This window comes from Coccinella septempunctata, chromosome 2 (genome assembly GCF_907165205.1).
Source record: "Coccinella septempunctata chromosome 2, icCocSept1.1, whole genome shotgun sequence".
NCBI lineage: Eukaryota > Metazoa > Arthropoda > Insecta > Coleoptera > Coccinellidae > Coccinella > Coccinella septempunctata.
This window is the reverse complement of record NC_058190.1, coordinates 37,362,437-37,378,253: the sequence shown is the minus strand read 5'-3', so window position 1 is coordinate 37,378,253 and position 15,817 is coordinate 37,362,437. Positions and strand designations below refer to the sequence as shown.

General features: G+C 33.1%; 3 protein-coding genes across 4 annotated transcripts; 1 reads left to right on the top strand and 2 right to left on the bottom strand.

Moving 5' to 3' along the window:
* Nucleotides 1–5,628: 5,628 nt before the first annotated feature.
* LOC123307144 lies at nucleotides 5,629–6,862 on the bottom strand. Its single transcript, XM_044889362.1, has 2 exons — nucleotides 5,938–6,862; nucleotides 5,629–5,864 (listed from the first exon to the last, which is right to left on the bottom strand). Exons 1-2 carry the CDS (start codon nucleotides 6,860–6,862, stop codon nucleotides 5,629–5,631), a joined length of 1,161 nt encoding a protein of 386 aa, XP_044745297.1.
* Nucleotides 6,863–7,413: 551 nt separating this feature from the next.
* LOC123308080 (proton-coupled folate transporter-like) lies at nucleotides 7,414–11,433 on the bottom strand. Of its 2 annotated transcripts, none has more exons than XM_044890621.1 (8): nucleotides 11,103–11,433; nucleotides 10,486–10,592; nucleotides 9,968–10,228; nucleotides 9,657–9,831; nucleotides 9,414–9,594; nucleotides 8,785–9,169; nucleotides 8,470–8,710; nucleotides 7,414–8,119 (listed from the first exon to the last, which is right to left on the bottom strand). In XM_044890621.1, the coding sequence occupies exons 2-8, from the start codon at nucleotides 10,565–10,567 to the stop codon at nucleotides 8,014–8,016; spliced, it is 1,431 nt and encodes a 476-aa protein (XP_044746556.1). In that variant the 5' UTR covers nucleotides 10,568–10,592; nucleotides 11,103–11,433; the 3' UTR covers nucleotides 7,414–8,013. The 2 variants fall into 2 exon arrangements, with proteins under 2 accessions (XP_044746556.1, XP_044746557.1); XM_044890622.1 differs by having other exon boundaries at nucleotides 11,204–11,433.
* A 937-nt stretch (nucleotides 11,434–12,370) lies between these two features.
* LOC123308503 (probable maleylacetoacetate isomerase 2) lies at nucleotides 12,371–15,413 on the top strand. The gene is made up of 4 exons (XM_044891174.1): nucleotides 12,371–12,662; nucleotides 12,719–12,770; nucleotides 12,823–13,049; nucleotides 13,128–15,413. Exons 1-4 carry the CDS (start codon nucleotides 12,651–12,653, stop codon nucleotides 13,482–13,484), a joined length of 648 nt encoding a protein of 215 aa, XP_044747109.1. The 5' UTR covers nucleotides 12,371–12,650; the 3' UTR covers nucleotides 13,485–15,413.
* Nucleotides 15,414–15,817: the final 404 nt, after the last annotated feature.

The following is a 15,817-nucleotide window of genomic DNA, read 5'->3' as shown; positions in this document are numbered from 1 at the left end:
TTTTCATGATGAGCTGTGCCACTCCTGGAAAAACAAAATCACCTTCAGAATAACTAGCTGAATCTGTGACACTACACTTCTGTGGATCTTTTAAACAGCCGAAGTACCCAATTTTTCGAATTACTCGAAAACGGCGCATTATACGAGTTTTACAAAACTTTCAAATATTCATTAGATAGCGTCCAACTAAGTTTCAAGAGTTGAGTTCTTTGAATTTTTGGTATTTTTATGGTACGTTATGGTCATAATGAGAAAACTGGAAGAAGTAGCTGATATATTGTGCTTGAAAAAGATTAATCGAACAAAAGAAAAACTATATTCCGAAATTCATTTCATTCGATCAATCCGTTTGTGAGATGGAACTAAAATAACATTTTCTTATGGTTTTTCAATAGCAGATTCAAAACATAGTGTTTCTTTTGACCTCAAGAATATTTACACGAGTCAAAGACTCACTCTGTACATATCTCACCAACTGGAGGACGTGTGGGTGTTCGAAAAAACCGATCTGTTTGGATAATCCAACTGAAAATTGGTATTTGCTAAAGAATTTTTTGAAAAACCTTTTTTTATTTTCCCTGTACATTGAGCTAAAGACATGAAACTTGGTAAATATCATTTTCAATGGAATTACACATGTTGGAATTTTTTCGAACCTTAAGCATGCTCATGCAGAAAGGGTTGAAATAGTAAACCTCTAAGATATTTTTCACACAACTTTTTTTTTTGTGAAAATTTTCTTTAAAAAAACAACCGATACCCGGATTGTGCTATGTCATTTTCTGTTACCGTTCTTATTGTTTCACAAGTTTTGCCTTCAGCTTAAACATACAGGGGAAAATAAAAAAAGAAAAATAATTTTTTTTTCATCTTCGAAGGGGTGTAACTTTTTCGGGGACAGATTTTTCGAAAAATTTTATACCAAATACCCATTTTATTTTTCCTCAAAGAATCACACCTTTCAATTTTTCAGTGTCATTCAGATACACCCTGTATAAGATAATGAGCGAAAGCTCACCTAGATTTAAAGAGGAAAACTCTTTTCTGGGGAGGGGGGGTATAATTCACCAATACATCATAAATTAATTTGTTCATTCCAAATTTTATATATTATTTATTATCTCTAGTCGTCATACTCATCGAGAAAAAGTATGTAGGATGCGAAATTTGTTGCTAATTTACGATACGTATTACTATCTCGTTTAACCTCCTTAAACGTAAGCCTACAAAACTTTCCGAGAAGAGTAAATTTTATTTACCTGTATGAAATGTTCGAGATGAAGAAATGATATATTTCGATACCTCCATAGATACTTTGTAACTGTAAAGTACACAATTAAGATTTGCATTCCATCATATAATAAGGAACCTCATTATGGAGTATATATGTGTCACAATTTTTTTATTGACTGATTACGAATTGAAAAAATATATAATCGGTAATCAGTTTCAATATTGTACAAGGTTTTAAAGGATACCCTGGTCACCCTGGGTGATGATACCAGTAACAATGAAGTGTAGCAATTGTTCCAAAAAAAATCCTTTCTCGAGAAATTTTCGCACTGATAAAATTTCATTGGACAATAATAATTATTCATGCATTCGAGCGAAAAGTATTCTTTTTAATTAATGAAGAATTTATTCATTGATTACTTGGTTTCGAAAATATATGCAGTGTATGTCACAATAAGCATCACATGAGGTCATTTTTTCATGGTTGGACGGCAAAGCCTTCTTTTATGGAATAATTTTTTCTCGAACAGATGGATGAGTTTTGCGAAAATTCACCATCATTTTTGGTATTTGTTTTCGAGTACGTGCATCAAAAACGTTCTGAAATATGAAGGCGGTGAGTTTTTTGGTGGAAAAGTTAGAGTCAATATTCCGTTTTGGTTTCTTCTTTCCAAAAAAAGACGCCCGTAATATTTATTATGCCCGTTTGCACCGGGCAGAAAAACACAACAAAAACATCGAAGAAGTTAAAAAGCTGGACAAAGAAAAAGAATTAAAGAAAATACTATTCCTAGAGATAGTCCGGATTTCGCAAGAAAACCACTGTATGAATAATACAAGGAAAGATATTCAAAATCTACATCTATTCACTGCTGTTAAGTCATATACCTACTTATTTCAGGGTAAGGTAGTAAGTATATGGTAACTATTGTAGAAATCAGAGTAATAAGTGAGCCTTATAACGTTAAGATGCCCCTAAATAAGTCTGGGAAAACGGACATCAGAAGATTAAAATCTGTATCATAATGTTACAGATTCTGATTAGAGTATACATATATTTTCTGGAATAAAAAGTTGTAACGAGAGGGTAGTTTTCGAACCTACCCCCTCATTTTAGAATACTCCTTTTAGTTTCATTTTCGTAATTTTATTTTTGGATTAATTTCTAGAAAAAAATCCTTTTAAATTTACAATTCAGAATTCCGACAACGTTCGGAATTGTAAACATTCCGCACCGTTTTTATTCCGTTTTTCGAGTTTTTCTGTTTTACGAGTGCAAGTGGCCAAACCGATAGGTAAGACGACATTTTGTTTTTTTATATATTATTGGAACTTCAGTTTCCTTCTACACCGCCCCCTTCTATACCCGAGTCTGAGTTCCACCCCTACTGTCAATAACGTACCCTGCTGGTGTGGATACCCGGGGGGTACAGAAGGCACTTTGGGGTGGCTACCCTTCCTAGAATTTTCCCTCTCGTTCCCGTGTTCACCCCTACAGTAAGGGAAGCACTCTGCTGGTGTGGATACCCGGGGAGTGCCGAACGCGCCTAAGGGGGAGCCGTCGAAATTCTGTGTCGTCATTTTTCATCCCCTAACCTGGTTGAAGTCCAATGTCTGTCCGTAAAGTGTGCGTCTTACGTTCTGGCTGGCGAACACGTCCGTAAACCCCGTATAACGTTTTGAGATCGGACCCTGTTTCATTCCGTCCGTTTTGCCCTGTAAATTCACTGATCTCGAGTCTTTCACTGTACGAATTTTATAATAGTGCCATTTGTGTTTCCTTGTACGAGTCGACAAATATAAGTTGTGTACGTTGATTTTGGCTTTCACTGGTTGTCGCTAACACCCCAGACACCGAGGAACCTTGTCTTCGGCTCGTAGCTACCAGGGTAGGTTTGCTATCAAAGATTATAGAGTACTCTATAATCTTTGTTTGCTATTTTCCCTTAAAGAATCGCTGGCGCTCGAGTACACCGAGAAAAAGACGTTACAAGGTCGAAAAAATCCCAAAAATATGGGGTTTTCTGTTGAATAAAGAATAAATGTCAAGATCGAAACGGTTGCACTGAGCTCGTAAAATTTCGAGTTTTATAATCAGAAGAGTTGCTCCTTCCGAATATTCATCACATTCAGATCTATGAAGATTTGTCTATGAGATACGCCTGTCGAAAGTAACGGACAACGAAACTTGATGGGACATGTTCTATACTGCGAAATGGAATGAAATACCTTTCAACCGGACAGTATCAATTTTTTTCCTCAAAATTGATTGGGGAATCATAAAAAATCAAATTTAAAATATCTTTTCCGTCGACCTGAACGAAAGTTGACATTTTACGTACTTATTTCCGGACGAAAAGTCGACTCTTTTTGAGGGGGAGTAATTTTCGTACTGATTTACTTTTCGTCCGGCTCTCGTCTCTAAACAATATATTAGATCCAGGGGTGATTGAATCAATTTTGTGAATACAAAATTTGATGAAAACATAAGTGCCTGTGACAATAACTGCCATTTGATGTTGTCGAATTAATTCTTTACGAAATCGGCTAGATTTAAGCAGTGAATTAGGTACGTGAATTTTAGTGTTCAGTATAATCAAGAATGGATAGTATTAGCGATATGGATAAGGGTAACACTTCACTAGAGCTCAGGGAATTTGCAATTAGGGACACCTAGATGAGGCCATAAAACGGCTAACTTCTTACTTTCATGAAGGTACCTATATGTGAGGTCGACGAAAAAATGTAATATGCACCTCGGGAAAAACTGACTATATTGTCTCGCCTGCTTGCTATCCTCGGCTATCAATTTGCAGGCTCAACTGTAATAGACAGTTTTTCGTCCTTGGTACATAAATAACTATTCTAATAAAAAAAACATTTCAGAAAGATCAAATGGGTTTGTTATTTTTGACCTCTAATAATGAAGTTACTTGGGTGGGATTGCTATTTTCCCACATTGAAAGAATTTGGTGCCCGAGCAGGGACTGTAAAATCGAATTTTATGCTTGGTTGAATTTTCCAAACATTTACCAACATTCTCACAAATAGTTAATCGTAGTAGTAGTAGTAGTAGTAGTAGTAGTAGTAGTAGTAGTAGTAATGTTTATTTCGAGAATCCAATACATGTATATGTTACGGCTAAAGATAGGTGTGAACATAAACTTAAGATTAGCCGGCTAAACTTAGGTTTAGCTTCGGGTATTGGCTAATGTTAGTTTCTTCTATCTTTAGCCGGCTAAACTTAAGTGTAACCACATCCCATCGGCTTTAAATGTACAAGGCTTGAGGGGCGCAAATTTTCGGCAATCAAAAGAATGTAAAGAAATAGTAATACGAGTATAATAGAATAAAGTATCAATGCAATGCATTTTTCGTATGAATTTCAAATTTCACATATTTTAATAGCAGGAAAGCATTATGTTAAGCAGTTGAGAAATTGGAGAATGCACATATATTTGTTTCAACTTTTTTGTTGCAACAAAAGGAGAGAATGAAGACGAGAATGATGACGCGAACTTCTTCATCAAAATACCAAAGGTCAAATTCTAGAAAAATATAAGTAGAAGTACCCAATCTTATTTGTAGTTAACCGGACTATTTGGCTGATAAGCTTTACGATAAATGCACTTGTATCCCCCGGTATGATTCATCAAGGGTGGCGTATTTTGGAACCCGTATGTTCAATGACTCGAGAAGAAATTTTTAACAGAATCAGCTAGAGAAAGTTTTCAACTATGTTTATGTTAAATGTTTTTCTTTGTTCTTTTTTGCGAAAGAATTGGTCCGAAAGAAGAAAGCAACGTTAGAAATATTTTTCCTATTTCGTAATTTTTCCATAAATCCAATTATTGAATGGTAGGAAAAATATACTTTTGTTAACAGGAAAAATTTTCTATGTCTAATATTGTCATATTATGGTTTTTCACAAATTTGGCTCGATTTGAAGAGCATTAATCTCCTGAACAGATCAAAATAACTGGTTAAATATTAAATTGAAAACCCATGGGCGTTATGTAATACAACCCCAATACATTCGATGCTCTTTTGCATATTTCAATTCTAAAAATTCAAACAAAAACGTGGCCTCGTGCTTTCGTCTTCTGTTATCCGATCATTCAAAAGACATCACCCCTTCGCGTGTCCAATGAATACATTTTCAGCCGTTTCGTTTCGGGTAATGAGCACATTAGCCGGCTAAAGATGAAATCCCCTGACGCACATGAATATTTTATCGAACTTTAGCCGATCCTCGAATATAAACCGAAGTTTAGCCGGCTAATCTTAAGTTTATGCTCACACCTATCTTTAGCCGTAACATATACACATATACTTATGTATCATCAGAACGAAATAATGTCAAAAACAAAAATATAGAAACTTTACTCAGCAAAATTACAAAGAAGCATTTAGGTACTCTAGCACTGTGTAAGGCTCCAGCTCAATTAACAGTTTGTGTAATTCTCTCCTGAAAACATATTTGTTGTCCATTTGCTTGAAACGTAGAGGTAATCTATTAAAAAGCTTCATACAAGCATACTTGGCTCCTTTCTCTGTAACTGTCAGTCTATGAATGGGGTACACAAAATTGCAGCTTCTACTATTGTAAGAATGAGATGGTAAATTTTTCTCTGAAATATTCTCGGTTATTGAAAAGAAACATGAGACATTCCTCAATATATACTGCAGCAAAAGTTAACAAACCACTGCTTCTAAAAAAACCTCTGCAGGATGCTCTAAAGCTAAGTTTGTTGATAATTCTTATGGCCCTTTTTTGAGTTCTGAATATTATATCTGAAGCCCTGACACTTCCATAAAAAACCACTCCATATCTAAGAGGTGCTTCAAAACATGAGGAATAAATCATTTTCAAACCACACACATTCAAATACTGTGACATCACTCTTAAAGTGTAGCACACCGAATTCAATTTCTTGGCAAGTTTATCAATGTGAACCTCCCATGATAAAGTTTCATCAATTGTCATGCCCAGTAATCTTGCCTCCGTGCTCACACCAATCTCTACCCCATTTAAGCTAATGTGATCGGGACAATCAACATTACTTCTTCTAGTTTTGAAGAAAACACAATCGGTTTTGTTATGATTCAATAGCAACCCCTCATTAGAGATCCAATTCGATAAAGCTTCATAAATTTTATTCAAAGTTCCAGTTAAAGCAGCATTTAGGTCTTTCTCAGCTACTAAAATATTTTTATCATCTGCATAATCACAGAGAAAACAATTCAAATTGGCAACAGAAATGGGAGCATCATTTATATAAATAATAAACAAGATTGGACTTAGGATACTACCTTGTTGAATGCCTATTTCAACGGATTCTTTACTGGATGTATAGGAGATTCCTTCCTTTGTAATGGCCGTTTGCTGCAATCTCCCCGACATGTACGACCCCAACCATGCAAGCAAAACACCAGCAACACCATATCTTTCCAGCTTTTTTAATAAAATTTTATGGTTCACACAATCATACGCCTTTGTAAGATCTAAAAAAAGCCCCATAACTTGGTTTTTTTCCTCCAATTCTTGTAAAATTTTCTCTGTGAACTCAAATATAGCAGTGTGAGTTCCTCTCCCCTTCAAATATGCATGCTGGCTTTTGTACAACATATCATTTGTGACAAAGTACTTCATTAACCTGCTGCTTATACATTTCTCGAAAATTTTCGAAAAGCTAGGCAGCAAGCTTATTGGCCTATAGTTCTCAATCTCTGCGACATTGCCTTTTTTGTGTAGGGGTTTGATTGTTGCTAATTTTAGTGCATCCGGGAATATTCCTGATTCAAAAGATGTTACTAGTACTATGTTTATTTTTGAGGCTTTTCACTGAAACTATTATTTCTTCCTCCATTATTGTTTTGAAAAACATGGACTTATCTGCTTGTTGGAAATAAGGAACATGATTCTCTTCAATTGAATTAGGCACCATGCTCATTGCAGAATTTAAAAAGTATTGATTGAATCTGTCTGCAAATCGTATTGATTAAGTTGGTGTTCAAAATCACCATTTGTGCGAGATAATTCATCTGGGGTGAAATTTTACAAATAAAATTTCATTGTATTGCATAAAGGCAAAAAAGTAGGTAATCTGCTTTCCCAGATTGTGATGTGATATAATAAATGATAATGAAAACTCGGTAAAGTATATAAAAACGCAAGAAAAAAATTAGGAAAATTTATTTATGTATAAGTACAATTTTTATATAATATTAATCATTATACCTGATGAACTGTAAAATGGTTATTAAAAAAATAAAGATATATTTCTTTGAAATGGAAGTTTCCATTTCTGATAGGTAGCATTGAGTAAGATTTTCAATGTTAAGATTCTTAAGATTATAAAATATTTGAAAAAATGCAAATTTGTGTGACAACGTAAACACAATACAAAAGGTGGAATTTTTCAAGAAATAGCGTTCTCAATTCCAACATATTTTATAAGATTTTCCATAAAATATTATTCAAGTTTGGTAACATTATATACACAAAAGAAAAATTTGTCTAGTAAATTCGTTAAAAAATATTTTTATCACTGATTTTATGCCCTTTCGCAAATTATGAACCTTGAAATTCTTGATAACCATTATTCTTGAAACACTATGAAAATGTGAATTTCGACAAGAAGTACATTTTTTTCAAAAATAACTGAATTTGGTTCAGTCTTAGTATCACAGGTGATTCAAACTTCAGGATATTTATACAGGTATTTCAGTTACTCAGTTTCATAGATGGATATTATCTAGTTAAATTCAATAAAAAAATCAAGCATTGTCATTCTCATCATTGAATATCTCTGAAGTTGCATCTTCTTCAAGAACTTGGAACCTTGGTTCTCTTGTGGACTTCAGTCGCACAATTATCAAAATTCTGAAAAAAATCAGTTATCAATAATATGTTTGAAAAATACCAGATAAAATATAAAACATGTTCTACACAATGACGATATTAGGACCAAAAATTACATCTGGATTGAAGAGCCGGAATTTTGTTCAAGGAGATTTTTAAATAACGCGAATCGTAATTTGGACTTGGGGGTCCCTTAGTGGAATGATATTCTTTTGAATATTCTGAAAAAAAATCATAACTCAACCTGTCCATTGCAGATAGTGACAAGTGACATATTGATAGGCTTCCTTTTGCACTCCATCGATCCACAGTACTGCCCTTATTTAGGTATAACATGAATCCATTATTTCAGCAAAAAAAAATATACTCACATAGTCAAAATCAGAGCGAAGAAGTATACTCCAGCTGTCACGAAATTATAAAATGATGGCCATGTGCTCAAGCTATCGTTGTAAATTTTTGTATAAAGAGGTGAACCTACAAGTTGCAATATACTCTGACACATAACTGCAACTGAGAAGATTTTTCCGATCTCATCAGGCCTTGCTATTTTAGAAATCAGAGATCTCACCATTGGATTCACACATCCAGACAAGAACCTCAATGCTCCAGCTAAAAAAATTACATTGAGTAAAGAGTGCAAAAATAATCTTTGTATCAATAATTGAAGATAACTCAGTGCTCACCAAAATAAATGTGAATATCAGCATTTGCCAGTCCTTGGACTAGGGAAGAACTAAAACAGGAAATCAGGCCCACAAGAATTAGAACTGTTTCATTGACGTCCAATTTTTTATGGAGCCCATATATTCCAAAGAAAGTGCCGACAATACTCAAAAAATCTCTTGTGCTGGAGAAAACTGTGAATTTTTCAAGGGACCAACCAAACTTGACTTGTAGGAATAGATATATTATTCCCACGTCTGATATCAGAGCAAAGACAAAAAGTGATGTTATTACAAGGCAAAGTAGAATGAGTGCCCTCTCATAGTGGGGCCGTTTCTTTAGAGCACACTCTGTCATCGATTTCAGTTGTTCCGTGAAAGATTGTTCCCGTTCCTGGTTTAACACCTAAAAATATATCAGAGTTATTGGTTTGTAATAATCAAAATTAAAAGTATGACATAATATATCCTAAACCGGTAAGCTTAATCAAATGAGAGCTCTACAATCGGCGGAAATGAAAAAGAAACATACAAAATTTTTGCGTTGTAAGCATTTCATGTGAATCCAATTCAAATGAAGCTTTAGCACAGCACCAGTGAGTTGAATCAAAAAACCTTGTGATAAAATAAATTGAAAAATGAACTCAAACCTCCTTTCGACTTTCACTTAGGGATTCCTTCAAAATAAACAGTGTGAAACAAAATGATGTCATCAAGAATCCTGTTGAAACTAAATATACACCAGCATAACCAATTCTTTGGAATATGTATGAACTAGCCAATGTTCCAAGTAAAGAACCCAAAGCAAAAGTAATTTCAAATGAACCTAGTCTGCAATTAAAACATAAATCAACATTTGATGCTGTGGACAATATTTATTTTCAATTAATCACCTTGTACCTCTACTATGTTCATCGGAAATATCTGTAATATAACTCAGATATAAGGTCAGCATAGCTGCAAATCCGCCAGTTGCTAGTGTCGGTAATACAGTCAAAATAAGATACCAGGGCGACAAATTCGGAAGTAAACAGAATACAGCGGTCATTGCAAAACCTAAAGCTTGTGCTGTGAAAAATAAAGTATGTTGAAATAAGGGAAAAATATAAATGAAGACAATAATTTACTTTATTCGGTGTGCGACTTGAATATATTTTATTCATCGAACATGTGAAAATGAAAATACTCTTGCTCATCAACTTACCCCCAAGTGTTGAAAGTAGTAAGGGTTTTCTGCCATTCCGATCAGACCAAGTTCCTACATAAAGTCCCATAAATGAACAAATAAATCCAGCAGGCAATTGTATATAGAGATTTAAATTATTAGCATCAGGTTCCACTAGTTGTGTGAGATTATTGGTGAAATTATCTTTATGACCTGTTCCCAATAGTGCACAATCAGATTCATTATATCCTAGAGTAACGTAGCAGGTTCGATATAAAACTAGATTTGTAAAAACAGGAACTGAAAAATTATGGTCCTTAATAAATTGAATTATTGAATTAATATGTAATATTTATGCAGGTTTGGTAAATATGACTAATAGAGTCTTTATAAATTATTATAACATTGCAGCAGGTGTCGATTTTGAAATTCTATGATATTTAGTTCTTAAAACCTCAGAAAGCAGCACCGAGTAATTCAAAGCCAACTGCAACGTAACAATAATTTATAAAGACCTTTACACATTAAGTATGTTTATAAAATACTATTTTACTTACTTTGTACCATTACACTGAAAAGTGACAAAAAAGCAGGTACTTCTATAAGAGTTTTAAGCTGATCAAATTCTACCCAAGTCATGGTTACTATTACTATATTTATATACCTAGAATTAAAAAACATTCATATTAGAAATTTTAAGCACACTGAACTATCCCTTCTATCCCCAACATAGCTAGTGCTACCGCCCTTGCAGTGATTTTTTGTTTTAAGAATTTTCAAACCTTTCTCAAATGATGATATTGTCAAGTGCATATCATGAGTCTACACATTCTATAATGATAAAAACTTAATTATTAATAGTTGTAGGTCCGTATTCAACAATACAGAATAAATTTTCCCCAAGCAATACAGGACTAGTCAAAATGAATTTTGAAGAGAAAACCATCAAATATAAACTCTTCACTCATTGCTCATTATTTATGGGGTATACTATTGGATATGATCCAGTATAATAGGCTTCAAGAGTCATGCCTTTTGTAAAATAAAATACCTACAGATTATACATTTGTTTACGAAGATATAAATATTGAAAAATCATAAATAAGATAATTATTTTGTGTTAATATTTGGAAAGGGTACAAATCAAAAACTTCGTAAATATTTTTACTCTTACCCTATTCGTCTGAGATGAATTGAATTACATTAAATGACTAGTTGAAAGTTGGAAATTGTATTAAGAAATCAGAGATAAGTTCCTATTCTTTGTGTGCTTACAAGAGACCAAGGACAGGACACTATGATAATTGATGATGATAATTAATCAACAATATAATGAATCATCATCTTGCTAATATCAAAAAAATTCGTTCCTGTGTACTGTGCGTTGTATAACGATCAACGTTAATTCTTTTTTATCCTATATTAGTCATATAAATGTGTATATGAATATAAACAAACAAAAATAATAAAACAAATTTTGTATCTACACATTCAGGATGACGGCCGACTGGTGACATAAGTAGATAATATAGCAGATTCAATATACAGGCTGATCCCAAAGGTTGGGCCTGGGTTGATCCATCCAAGAAATTTCTTGGTGAAAGAAATGTTGGTTACTAATATACATTTTAGAATGAAGACGAGGAGAACTGTTCGTAAAATGAAATAAATTACCTATGAAGAATAAAAACCGGGTTGGAAATTTGGCTAACATTCAGTCGCTACACTCGCTACGCCGCGCCCCCAATTTTTATTTTTCATCTTTATCAAGAATGATTCAAGTTTTAGTATGTACTAAGTACATCAATTTAAGATACATCAAAATAGAGAATATCTCTCTAACTATCCCGTGTACGAAAATAATTTACTCTGGATGTTAGAACGTTGAAATTTCAGGTGTTTGGAAATTGTGAACATTTATTACAGGCAGTAATTCTTTACTACATATTATTGCTGTCTTTTGAGTTCTCTTACATATACTATCTGAGATCTGATACTACTTATATTCCTGATATAAATTTTCACATAAAAACACATGATTATCAAATTACCCATAAATGCAGAGACAACCTCTGCATAAATGTATGAAACGGAAATTTTTTTACCGCAATTAAATATAAAAACTTTTTTTTTCAGCGTCTTTATTTGTTAGATCGTTAGATGAACTTAGCGTATCATTTCACTAATCAATAAATAGATAATTCTTTGATGCTACAAACAAAAGTTATTTTTCATTTAATTTCAACTCCTTCATAATCCTTTTCATGATGGAGATGAGGTACCTGGTACCTATATAATCATTTGTACAGATAGAAAATCCGACATATTCAAGTAGAGTTCTACACCCTCAAAAAGACCCCTTGCTGACTGGCTAGAAGGGTAAAAGCCGGTTTCAATTTCATCTTCAACAAGGGTGAAAGGAAGAACAAGTGCTTCAGTAGTTCAATATCCCCCCTGACCTACTTGTTCTACAACCGGCTCTTCTGACAGTTAGCCCCAACAACAATAATAGTAATTTGAATAATGAGATAAGTTTCTTTAGTGTTCTATGAAGATAAGGTTGTTTTGTATGGAAAAATGAACGAGTTATCGCTATTGAATTATAAATGACCTTTCATTTTCATCCAACCGGTTAGAGCAATTCTTATGCAATTCAAAGATAACCTGTTGATACACCACCTCAAATTCAGAGTTCAGAACATCTCAGGATCTCAGGATAACCATGTCAGCTAAAGTAAGTCTTTCCTTCCATTAAAATATAAAAATTAGATGTAATTTACTCTGTTTCAGACCTTACTTTATTCGTATTGGAGAAGCTCTTGCTCTTGGAGAGTGAGAATAGGTAAGCTTCATTTTATTAGAAATCATAATGTTCTCAACCAACTGAGTTTCAGCTTTGAATTTGAAAGAAATACCTTATGAGATAAAGCCAGTGTCACTCATCAAGAACGGAGGAGAGCATCATTCCAATGAATACAGAGAAATTAATCCGATGGAGCATGTACCAGCACTTCATATCGATGGGGTCACTTTGATTGAATCTTTGAGTATATTTCAGTACTTGGAAGAAACCAGGCCTCACATACCATTATTACCTCATGATGTAGTAAAGCGTGCACGAGTGAGTTAATATTATTGCATATGAATTTCCAGAAAATATTCTTTAATGAAGAGATGTCTGAAGATCTAACTCTTTTAGGTTAGAGAGATTTGTGATGTTATTGCATCTGGAATACAGCCACTTCAGAATCTTCAGGTGCTCATTTTTGTTGGTGAAGAAAAGAAGAATGAATGGGCCCAACATTGGATAACCAAAGGTTTTCGTGCTGTTGAGAAACTTTTATCTTCAAGTGCAGGAAAATACTGTGTTGGTGATGAAATTACTTTTGCGGATTGCTGTCTCATTCCCCAAGTGTTCAATGCCAGACGATTTCATGTTGATTTGAGGCCCTTTCCCACCATATTGAGAGTTGATAGGGAACTTGAAAACCATCCATGTTTTAGGGCAGCCCATCCAAGTAATCAGCCCGATTGCCCACAGGAACTTCCAAAGTGAATTATTCCACACTAACTTCTTCATTCAGGTAAGTAGGCATTTAAAATTGATGATCATTGAGTTTATGAGGATTCAGTATAAGTAAAATATATTCAACTTATTTTCATTCCACAATATTTTAATGGCAATAATTTTTATCAACATATATACTGTTGATCCAACTAATAATTAATAACTTAATACTTCAATACCTTCCTCTTTCATTTTTGTTGAAGATCCTAAAAAGTTTCCTCAAAATCTTGTATGACTCAAAAGTACTCTGTTGAAATATAAAACCTTGTATTGAATAAGAATCAAATTGAATCCTTTTGAACGTAGTCGCTCTGATTTATCATGAAGGGGAATTTAGATTTTAATAAATACCTTTGTCACAAAACTTTTGATCTACTGTTAGTCCAGTTTTAGGAAAAATTTTACGAGTTTAATTGCTATGAATGCAGCGTTTACCTAATCTGCAGATGCTGCATCAATTTAATGCTTTTTAATTGGAAAAGCTTTCATTTGAAGTTGATTTTAGTGAATTTTACTGGTTCAATTTTCTCTGTAATTGTGGTAACATGAAATCAAATTTAAAAACCTCAAAAGTATACATGTGTTCCATGAATATTGCAACAAGTTCAGGATATTGTTGTATAACTTATTTTGAGTTCTTTAAGCCTTTGTCTGGAAATGCTTTGTTTCCAAGATACAGGGCACGTTCAATGTATTCCAAATAAATGACGAATTCCTCGATATTTTTAAAACTGCTGGAGATATACATTTGGTAAAAATTGATACCAATCAAGGTGATTACTTCATGTTGAATACCTCTTTTGCAGCAACCAAAGTGACATGCATATTGGCATTGACTTTATTATTTTTTAAGAAAAAAAACCCAGTGCCTTTTTGTAAAATTAAATTGATTTCTATAATTCTTATTCAATTCACAACAAAAAGAATCTCTGCGTTTTTTCTCTAGGATGCACCACTTTTTCATCACAAGAGTGTCTTGGCCTTATGGATTACCATACTCTTTCAAAAATATCAGGGCTGTCTCTTATTATATTGACCTATATCTTGGAAACGAAGCATTTCCAGACAAAGACAGAACCTTTCCAACTACAAATAACTCAGAGATTAATATCCTGAATTTGTTCACAATGTTTATGAAACACCCTGTGTAACATGTACCCTGTGTACATATGCTGATACCTATTAGGTTTTTGTGAAAATTTTTTTTCATTGAAATATTTTTTAAACACTGTTTAGTTTATTTGCTTTTGCATTATTTATTTGTTGCTTGTTGCTATTTTTTTATTTTATATGGATATAATTTTTGCTTATAAATGTTTTGATAATATAGAATGAAGTATATTTTTCTAATATTTCAATATAACAGCAAATTTTCTGGAAAGCTTCGATAGTATGATTTCTTAAAAATAAATCCAGTTTAGTCATAATAGTTGAGAAGTTTGACTTGACTCCATTAAACATTATTTCACATTGCTAAATTGATATAACAAAATCTTTTGGATGTATTGGTTCAGATTTGGCAGGCTTATTTTAAACTTCCTCTTACTCAAATATGTCAGACCAATAGGAATGGAAGTTATACTTTTTGTTTCAATTTAAGAGGAAAACAGATACTTCGCATTATAAATGGAAAAATTTTTGTGATGTATTCTGAAAGTTCTCTTTTTCTGGATAATTGTTGTTCTAACAAATTCTGCTTTTTTCTATACAGGGAATAATAAAGTGGCAATTACCTTAATTACCAAACAGTAGAGATATGAAATAAGTATTCTGTGAAAATCACATGTACCTACTAGAAATAAATTGTGAATGAAAGTATTTTTGCCAAATGTGAGATATTTCAAAATTATTCGCCGTTACCAAAGGAATTATATATTTTATGTTAGTTGCTTGTTTCAATAAACGCATTTTTAATAATATCATTTTATTCAGCCTTTTCTCTTCAATATTGATGTACAAAAAGTTTTAAACCTTATTCTAAAAACTACAAATTTTGGATTTTGACTAGATTATTGTGTGGACGGAAAAATATGAATTTGCCAATAAAAATGAAAAAAGCTATATAATACAAGCTAGTGCTGTATGTTTCTTTTGGAAAATGGTTTTTCAATGTCGTTGGTGATTTAGCTACAAGAAAGGAAAACTGAAGCAATGATTTACTCTCTATCTTTATCACATGTAACAAATCCCTGATTTCCTAAAAAAGATATTCAGATAGAGAGTTGTGTGGAAATGGTATGTTTTGATGTTGCAAGCTAAGGAATAATCAAAGTATATTATCGAACAATGATTATTGGCATAATTCAAAATTACCGACTTTC